Here is a 10,214-nt window from a genome sequence, read left to right on the forward strand (position 1 = left end):
ATCGAAATCATTGCTATTATGCCATCAATTCAATTAAAATATTGACTTTTTTATATATATATATATATAACGTTTGTACCGAGTTTGTATAACCCACTTCTTCATGCTAATGATGGAGACGTGTCCTTATAGTCAATGCATCTATTAAAAGAAATACAAAAACATATAGCCTATTTGTGACAAATGTGAGAAACACGGTTTGTCAGTTACACGTGTGTTATAAAGGTTGAAGAGGTGATAAAACAGAGTTTCGTATACATTCTTGTTAAAAAAATGCAGATATTATCCCGAAGAGCTAGTAAGTTAAAATGTGTACATAAAAACAAACGATTGTAACAGTCCTTCCGGTCAAGTTTACATTATGTGAGTATTAAAAATGCATATAAAAAGTGATTGTTGTTACTGTTATAAGTTCTCTGAAACATATAAATATAACACTGAAAATATATTTAAAATATGTCAAAAGGTGTATTAAGTGTTGGAATATCTGTAGAGTTTATATGTTTGAAATAATATTTAAAGGAAAGTACCATGCACACGTTGCCTGATAAAATTAGTTTAATTTGTAATTCAAATGGAAGTAGGACCTCCAGACCTTCCGGATCTCCTCCAAAGACTACGTTACTGATTCTGTTATAGTTAAGGGTAGGATGGGACTGACTTTGACCGACAAATACAACTCCTTACTTTTCACAACAGAATTGGGTGAGTCGTTAAGATAATGCAAGGTATTGAATTCTTGTTTTATTTTGTTGTAATTAGATTTTTAAAAAGCTGGAATTCAATTTTCAAACCTTGCCTTGGGTTTATATATATATATATATATATATATATATATATATATATGTGTGTGTGTGTGTGTGTGTGTGTGTGTGTGTGTGTGTGTGTGTGTGTGTGTGTGTGTGTGTGTGTGTGTGTGTGTGTGTGTGTGTTTAATCTTTAACATATCTATTGATTGAATGTTACTCTGGAGGTCACAATTTAATAAATTTGGTCTGTTTGGTTTCTACATTCCATTTTTAAGCCTGAAAATCTGTGTGTATTATTCTGGGTGATTTATTCTGTTGTATTTCAGTTTCATTGGTACAGGCAGCATGTGCTGGAGGAACACGTGAAAACGGATTTAAAGGTTTCTCCGACTGCCTGCTCAGCCTTGAAGAAATCTATTCTCGAAAGTTGGATGACAGCGAAAACCTACAGAACATCTGCTCGTTAGTACACAATGTCTGCAGTCATTTCTGGAAGAAGCTTAGCATTAAATATCTGGTGGTCTTTCTCATATTAACATATGCCTGAGTTGAACTCATGCCGTCCATGACTCAGACCCACAATACTGAAACATATTTCATTCACAAAGTCTATAGATTGTGCACTTTGTGTTTATCCTTATGCAGATGCCTTCCATTCGTCCATTTCCACCGCGATCGCAGGTTGTCAAGAAGGAGCAAAAGAAAAACTGAAACTGCGGTCCCGGAGCTTGTCCATCAGGCAAGCTTGTTTGAATTGTGCTCCAAGGATAATGGAGTATCCAGAGTTTTATTACCAATGCAGATGAAGATACTGCTGATGTGTTTTACCACACTGGTGGCTTGACTTGAGTCAAAAAAATTTCTAATTGCTAATTGTATTCTGGTTCTATGGTATTCTAAGAAACATTGAGAAAAAAAGGAGTGAGCCATATTCCCATGGTTTAAATCTAGTAAAAACGATCACCTTTGAAAATCTAGTTGATAACAGTTGATAAGAGCAGATGGTTAACTGTACAAGTCCTAAAAGTTTAGTGTAAACCACGGAAATGCCACTGATGAATATAATTATGTGAAATGTTGTTGTCAGAGCAGATGATGGCATTCGTTATCTGAGGAGAGTCAGAAGGTGCTCTTTACAAACAACTGCTGTCTAGAGCAAGCAGATCACGTAATGCACACCGTCTACTGCGAAAATATCAGCTCTATGTTCCTGCCAAGACTCTAGTTACCAGTGTAAATGTGTGTAAAGACCGTTAAAACAGTATGAAATTAATAATGTCTCCATTCTTCAGTGCTTCTTACATTTATCATAACTAATTTTTTAAAATATGCAAAATATTGAACTAGAGTTACAGCTATAAAATGCAAAATGTCATGTAGAAGGCCGCTGTACTGTCATGTCTTCAGGTATGTGGGCTACAAACAAGCTCTTTCTGGCTGTTAATAATGCAGGAAGTTGTGTGAGTATATGGGGCAGGAGGTAGATCCTATGTGAACCCATGGAAGGAGCAGGGCAGAGGATGAATAATACACACTGGTGACATGTTTGAATGCAGGAAGAGACAGAGGCTTTCAATGGTTCAGCTTAATGCTCATCAAGATGTTAACATTTGCAATGAGTTTAATTCTGTGTGGTGTAAACTTCTGGAAGCTGAGGTGCCTCTGGTTCTCCAGCTGGCTTTTCATCTAAATTGAGTATGGAGTATAAGTGCTTTAGTAATTAAGTAAATAAATAAAGCTAAATTAAAAGTAGAAAAGCTAATTTTATTAAACAAACTACTCAAAAACAAACAAATTTACAATACAAACACACACAAAAAACATGTAGATGGTGGTGTTTAATTTCTTTATTGTGCTCTAATTACAAAACAAGAATTCTTGAGATAGCAGTATTTAATTGCTTGATCGCCAGAAGTGTTCTTCAGATGTATTTACTAGTTAAAAGGCATCAGACATGATTGTTTCTGAACTGAGTCTGTTATGTTAGTTTATTCACATAGTTTTTATTTAGCAGAAAGTGCACAGTTTAGTTTTTTTTTGTTTTACACAGTCAGTGTGATGCTTAGAGTCACTGAAAGTCACTGCCACAGTCAGCCATGATGCGGCCTGGAGATCTAATGTGGTCTCCCCAGGCACAACACTGCTGTGGACATGAATTTCTCTTAATGTGATGTTAACACCATATAGTGGCAGTTAGCATCACATTAAGGTAGCAGTGAATAGTTCTAGGCTAAGTGCACCTTAAGTAATTTGTATTTATATCTAATATAGCCTACTGCCTTTTGAATTAATCTTTTTTTGGAAGAATGAAACACTACCACTGAAATTGTTTGTAAAGCTGCAGACATACTGAAACAACATAGGCTCTTCAATATAGGATTAAAAACATTGTGTATTGCATCCCACTGCCGTTGGTCCATCTTTTCCTGGCACTAGATGGCGCTGTATCTATCATTCACAACTACAGTGAAATCAACATGGACTGATTGATGTTCTCAATGAAAATAAAGAAGAATTTTATTGTATTAACATTTTGGGGAATAAATCAGAGGATAAAAACTTTAAGTGTTTAATGCGTTATTTAAAGGACACAGGATTATATAATAGAATTTAGGGAAGATTATGGTCCTGATCCCCACTCCTAATCAGTAGGTGGCGGTAATGCACCTAAAAGTTGTACGCCGTCTACCATTAAACGCCAAGAAGAAGAAGACGAAGGAAATCAACATGGCGTCATGCAGCAGGACTCAAGTGATCTCACTCTACAGGATGCTTGTAAAAGAGAGTAAAAAATTCTCCTCATATAATTACAGGTACATTTTTACTATTCACTGTGAAGAATACACAGTACATTCTTGCATTTTGTCTCGTTTTATCACTTTTACTTATAAAGTATTACAAAACTAATGAAACCAGTTACTTAAATGATTATGTATATATGTAAATAACGAGTCTTTTTAAATTAGTTTTAGATTATTTAACACCTACTGATTGTTTACTGTAAAAATACTGCTTGTTTTCAGAACATACGCACTTCGCAGAGTGAAAGATGGCTTCAGGGAGAACCTTCACGTTGACAACCCCAAAACACTGGATACACTCATAAATGAAGCTCGAGAGAATCTGGCGCTCATCAAGAGACAGGCAAGCTATGCCAGCTTTGTTTCATATTCCAGTATGATTTTTTTTATGGCCAACGAACTTGAATGGCCTGATTCAAATGGAAAAATGTCATAATATTTTACATTACATTTAATGTTCTCTATCTAAGACCGTCTCACTTAACTTTTCTCACAGGTTTCCATTGGCCATCTGTATTCTTCTCAAAGGACAGTTGTTGAAAAAGAGCCTCATTTATAAATGTCTTCAGCAGCAAAATGTCTTGAGTTGTTAATGACAAATCTGTTTAGCCTACGAGCTGCACCATTGACCTTCTCTGTAAAATTGTATATGATAGTATATTGTAAATGTGTGTTTATGTTATATTTATTAGCAAATAAATAAAATACATAAACTTTAAAGGATGGCTAGAATATGAGAATCACTGTAAATAAAAGAAGCAAATAGCCTATGTACATTAAAGCATGTAAACATTTTACCTTCGATATGGTAGCATGACTAAATTAAAATGTGTTCAAAATGATTAAGACAAATGATCGTGCAACTAAAAAGTCAAGTTCACTTTATTGAACTATATTTCAGATGGTTGCATCAAGTAACTCTTTGGATTATCAAGTAGTCTGAATCCTTAAAGTGTAGTTCTGTCCATCATTATTGTCCCAGTATTCCCCATGATCAGTGCGACAATACACTGCGAAATGCACTGATGAATCTTTGTGGAAACAGTATGGCGTGTGCAAAACGAAGTCAAACTTTTCCCATTGTAGCACTTTTCCTTCATTCAGTCTTAATGTCACTTGTATATCAGAAAATGTCAGCCAGTTATTTAAAGTGTGCCTGACCCCAACCTCTCTTGCGTTGCTCTGTATCAGTATGATCACACCCTTCACTTCCGAAGTGGTTCCAATGCGACCCCCAGGTGGCGTGACTTCATATCAAACTCCAGCAAACTAACAGGCATGTCAAAGGCTGGTAATAACCATGATTAAATCACGTCATCTCCATGTTGAAGCTGCTGGTTTGGAGAACGACTCTGGATTCTAGATGACACATTTCATGTTTCATCTGCATCATCAGAGATGTCAAAGTGTCTGACGTTTGCCAGGTTCAGCCCCAACATGTCTGCAAACTGGACTCTCTTTCCACGGACTACAGTCGGGTGTTCCTTGTATGAGGAAGATTCATTGTGGTATAGATCTACAGGCAGAGATTTGGCTCTTTGCCTGTCAGTTTTTGGTGAAAAAGGTGATGATTCTGGCTCAAACTGAAACTTAGTCTCGTCAGTTTGTGTTTCCTCTGACTGCTCAATGCCCATGTGCATTCATCATATTGACCAATTCGGATGTAATTGAGGAGCAGAAAGTCTTTTAAATATAAGAACTGGACTTGCGTAAGAAAGATGCTTGACAAATACTATGTGCACATGAGTTGCGTCACAGCAACGTCACATGTCTTTGCAAACAAATGGGTGATGTCTAATCAGCAAAAAAAAAGACTTTTAAGAGCCAGAAACTTTTATTACATAATATTAGTTATTTAATACATTTATCAACACATAAGATTTTGCATTGTACAACCTAGAGTATTTTAATTTAAGATCTTTATTTTGACAAGTAAAATTATTTTTTTCTTTAATGTCATAAAATTCATATTATTTACAGTAGACCCCCCCCCTCCCCGCATTCTTTAGATAGACTAAAACACAATTTAACATATAATAATAATCAAGAATCGTAAAGAACAATCAATCTTTAAAGTCAGATTTAGACTTCTAATGCATGTAATCTGGTCAATCATTGTCTAGTGCATAGTCAGCATGACCTACTAAAGAGGGCTTGTGCACACATGACAGCGAGCACATGTAACTTTTAAAGTTTAAGTTCTGTTTAAGTTTCAGTCTTCTGTTTACAGTCTTCTTTTAATGAGATAGTTCATCCAAAAATTAAATTTTAGAGGATTCTTTTGATATGGTTCCAAATTATAATTAAATTGCCTAACAATCATTTAGAATTTGGTGGACTTTGACACTTTCATATGGACTTTCCATATCCTATAAATAACAAAACAAAACTGGAAGAAAAGATAAAAGTTCTAAACCAATTTCCTTGTGAAGGCATTTTAAAGACATTAACACTGCAGCATAATTTAGTTAACCATTTTGTGTAATGGAGCAAGTCATTCTATTTTATTGTATTTTATTTTTTGTTCTAAAATCGTTTCTAGTTTTGGTAGTGACTCAAGAAAGTTGTTATTTACACTAATGGAACGTACAATTATAATAACTCAGAATAACACAGATGTTTGTTTTTTTTGTTTTTTTTTACATAAGGTAACAAATCCTAATTGTTTTGTTATTTTATTTTTAACTGAAAAATAAGAAATTTTACGTACAAGGCGTCTGAACTGTTTTATGATCCTACCGTGAGCAGGAACTGACGTCAAATGTTTGCGACGAAAGAAGTGTCTAACGTTACCTTTTTTAAAAAACATCAAGCCAGAAAATCAGGGAGTTTTATGCTCGGTTGATGTCATAAAAATGTAAACATTGCGCATATAGTTGTCAAAATGTCGCCAGAGCTGGAGAAGTGTCCGAGAAGCCTGTTGGTGTGCGAAAAATCAAACTTCTTGAATGAAAAGTCTAGGCATGACATCCACGTGTCGAAGCACAACTTTAATTACAAAGTGAGTTTATTCAGTAAACATTTGCTGGACATATGTATTTGTTTGGTCCTGTGTTTGGATGGCGCTAGTTCCTCACAGTGATTGTGTCCTCCTCAGATCTCAGTGCTGATTCCTGAATGCGGGATCCTGCCCGCTAACATCAGCCGTGTCCTCGACAGCTTCAGCCCGTGTTACTTAGTGCGGGATCTGCCGGTTCATGAGCTGCTGGGAGAAACATTCCTCGAGTCTCTTGTGAAGAAGGGTAGGAGGGGAAATATGCTATTGTCCATTTCTGGCACTTCTTTTTCCCCCCAGAAATTTAGATTTTGATTTGATCTCTGTACACAGGAAACTTCTATGCGCTATCATATAACACCAAGATTGATGAAGAAAATTCCATTGCACTTCTCTCCAGCGGTAAGCACGATACTTTCACAGATAAGCAGTGTTTGGATCATATGGTCGGTTGTTTAAACAGCTTAGACAATTCTTACAAGTTAGTGTTCCTTGCAAAAACAAAAACGTCAACTAGGTAAAACCGGTAAAGCTTAGGCTATAGAAATGGTTAAAACCAGCTTGCTGACCAGCTTAATAGGCTGGTTTGACTTTTTTTTTTTTTTTTTTTTTGCAGGGTTCTCATTATTTCTGCAGAACTAGTCATAAATATACATACCTATATATACCTATATATATATATATATATATATATATATATATATATAATGGAAAGATACTTTTTTTTACATCTTGATATTTTTTTTTTTAAATATATTATTTTTATATATTAAAATTAATCTGTTAACTGTCACTCACTTTTTTGATGTGATTTCTAAAGTGTGATAGAGAAAAAGGCAACAAAGAAGACTTTTTTTTTTTTTTGACAAAAGTCAGAACTCCTGTTATGATGTAGGTTTATAATTAATATAATACTTTTCCTACATAATTTTTAACAAAAAAGATAAAATATCTATTTAGGAGTCTTATACCTTTCCAACGATATATAGTTTGATGCAGATGCTAGTTGGTTTTATTAAAACATCTGCTAAGAGTTCATTCTGATAAGCACATTAGTATATAGATATAGACTGAATGCCACAAAATGTTGATTAAATTGGGTCTTTAAAGCTTTGACCTGTGGTTTTTATCTATGCATTTAAAAAAAAAAAAAATGAATATAAAAACTCTTCTTTCCAGGTCAGTTGATTTTGTCTCTGGATAAAGACACTTATGAACAGCTTGGTTTGGAGGGACGTCCATCTCTGTACAATCACAGAAAAGCCATGAGATTTGGTAAATCTTTATATTCTGAGTAGCTTTAATGCATGACATGAACGTGTTTTAATCTGTGAACAAATACAAGTATTAAAGTTGTAAAATGTCTTTGTTTTGCAGTCGTGACTCTGGATCTCACTGACAAAAGCCTGACCCCGGGCACCAAACGATACCAGCGCGTTCTGTCAAGTTTAAAGGACAGACTACCACTCAGATATGACTTTCTTTTCACTAAATACAACCCAGGTTTGTCTTAAGTAGGACAGAATCACCGTCACTGGCCGTGACAAATTTATAATTTGCATTAGCGTTTGTATTCATGATTTTGCAGGTGCAGATGAAGATCAGACTCTTAACAAGCTGTTGTCTCGGTATTCATACGAGGAGCACAAGCCTGCCGTTACCCATCACACCCTGAAAGAACTACCATGTCCCACACTTTACCCTTCAGATATACAAGGAAAGACTCTGTCGTGTGACCCACATCACTTCTTGGAGTGGCTTGGAGCAGTTAACCTGGACATCAGTTGGTAAGTGAGCTGAGGAATGATTAAAAGAGTTTTTAATTCACAAAATCCTGTTACTGTGTCATGCCACGCTCTTGTATGATCTGTTAAATATGTGAATCGGCTCCATGTATTGTACAGTTAGTTCTTAAAGACTGTTGCATGAAGAGACAAACAAGGAGTTCGGTTTGTTTGACTATTTCTCAATTTAACTGTGTATGTTTTCAGTGAAAATGCTGCTGACAGTTTCCTGTCGACATATGTGTGTCCAGAGCCCCAGAGCTCTGTCAGTCAGGCCTTGCTGTGCACCGTTACTGGCTTTATCTCACCTGAGAATGTGTTTGTGCTGCTGCAAGAACTCAGGTGAGAGCCCAGCATTACTGTCACTTACTGTATCCCAACTTAAATGTGCAGGGACAACTAGAAGTAAGCCATTTGTACATCACTTTCCCCATAAACACTGTGGCATGATCACAGCGTTAAGATTATGTTCACAGTTCTGTGTGGTATTTTTTTTTTCTGAAAAAGTGCCTTTAACTGTATTGAATGTGCACTTGTGTACTTCAAATCTGAACACTGTATTAAAAAAAAAACTTTAATATTAATGAAATAAAAGGCCACTTAAAGAGAACACTTGCACTTTATTACTGTCAAAATAAAAGTTTTACTTAGCGTATTTTAAGTCGTTTTAATAATCCTGTCATGCTGTAAAGTACACTAATTTTAATGTGTTGACTAAGATTCTAATGCACATGTAAAGTACTTGATTATAATTTTAACAGTAGTGTGTTATGTAAGACTATATTTAAAATCTATATATTTTAAATGGAAAAACTTTCGGATTAAAAAAAAAATTGTTTCATATTTTCAATTAGAATACATTTTTATTTAATTGCAATTAAGTGTCTGAAAACTTTCAGTCTGCACTTATATAATATTTAAGTATATTAAGTAATATTTCCATACTGCATACTCTTTTTAGAAGTATGTGAAAGTGTACTTTTGAAGCTTACAAGCTGTTTATTTCTCTACCCTGAATCATCCAGGCAGTATGTCGATGAACCGATGTTAACACCATGGGTTTCCCTCACGGTGCATGGATTCATGGATAGTCCTGTGTCGTGGGGAGCCACAGAGCATGGATTCCTTAAAGGTGGCGAAAACTTCTACAATTTTGTTTGCTTCAAGAATCAGGACTACTGGTTACACATGGCTACCGGAGCTCAAGACGGCTGCCCTCCCTAAAACATTCGATTTGATGATTTATTATTATTTTTTTTTATCATGTGAGTTTGTTAGAATGTAAAATACAAACATAAATGTAAAATGTTTACCGTTGTTTCAAGTTTTTTTTTAATTAAAATTACATTTGAAGAGGACAAATGTAAAAAAAAAAATTATGTGGACCAGTCATTTTCACAGTTGTGATCAGAATGATCAGAAACCTACAAATGTTTTTTACAGATTGTACAATTTATGACATTTAGCAAATCAACTATAAGAAATAAGCCTTGCCTTTATATATATATATATATATATATAAAAAATAGTCTCATTAGACCAGAATTGGAAACTAAATGCAGATCACATATGTACAGCTATGCTGAAAGTCAGAAAATGCTGACTTTTTCAGTGAAGTGACTGGAACGGGGTTAAATTTCTTCAGGTATGGAGTCAGCAATGTTACAATAAACCCTGTATACAGAACTCAAAAGACATCCATAATAGAGAGAGGATTGGGCTCAAATAATGTCTCAAACATTTAAGACACTGCAAAGCTGCATTAAGAAAATCGGGATGTGTTTCAGTTTTTTTTTCTCCCTCTTTTAGGGTTATTAGCAGATATTGAACATTCTCCAATTAAAATAACTGAACAGAAGCATTCAATAAGTATAATAGAAAGAAT

The 10,214-nt window shown here is 34.9% G+C and overlaps 2 protein-coding genes across 2 annotated transcripts; both read left to right on the forward strand.

The window, feature by feature from the left end:
- The first annotated feature begins 3,407 nt into the window (after nt 1-3,407).
- On the forward strand, nt 3,408-4,270 carry LOC128028178 (LYR motif-containing protein 4-like). Its single transcript, XM_052615745.1, has 3 exons — nt 3,408-3,562; nt 3,773-3,893; nt 4,047-4,270. The coding sequence occupies exons 1-3, from the start codon at nt 3,411-3,413 to the stop codon at nt 4,107-4,109; spliced, it is 336 nt and encodes a 111-aa protein (XP_052471705.1). The 5' UTR covers nt 3,408-3,410; the 3' UTR covers nt 4,110-4,270.
- A 2,018-nt stretch (nt 4,271-6,288) lies between these two features.
- On the forward strand, nt 6,289-9,639 carry rpp40 (ribonuclease P/MRP 40 subunit). Its single transcript, XM_052615749.1, has 8 exons — nt 6,289-6,551; nt 6,648-6,792; nt 6,879-6,947; nt 7,725-7,820; nt 7,923-8,048; nt 8,134-8,332; nt 8,537-8,671; nt 9,355-9,639. The coding sequence occupies exons 1-8, from the start codon at nt 6,435-6,437 to the stop codon at nt 9,551-9,553; spliced, it is 1,086 nt and encodes a 361-aa protein (XP_052471709.1). The 5' UTR covers nt 6,289-6,434; the 3' UTR covers nt 9,554-9,639.
- Nucleotides 9,640-10,214: the final 575 nt, after the last annotated feature.

Source organism: Carassius gibelio, chromosome A2, assembly GCF_023724105.1.
Source record: "Carassius gibelio isolate Cgi1373 ecotype wild population from Czech Republic chromosome A2, carGib1.2-hapl.c, whole genome shotgun sequence".
In the NCBI taxonomy this organism is placed as follows: Eukaryota; Metazoa; Chordata; class Actinopteri; order Cypriniformes; family Cyprinidae; genus Carassius; species Carassius gibelio.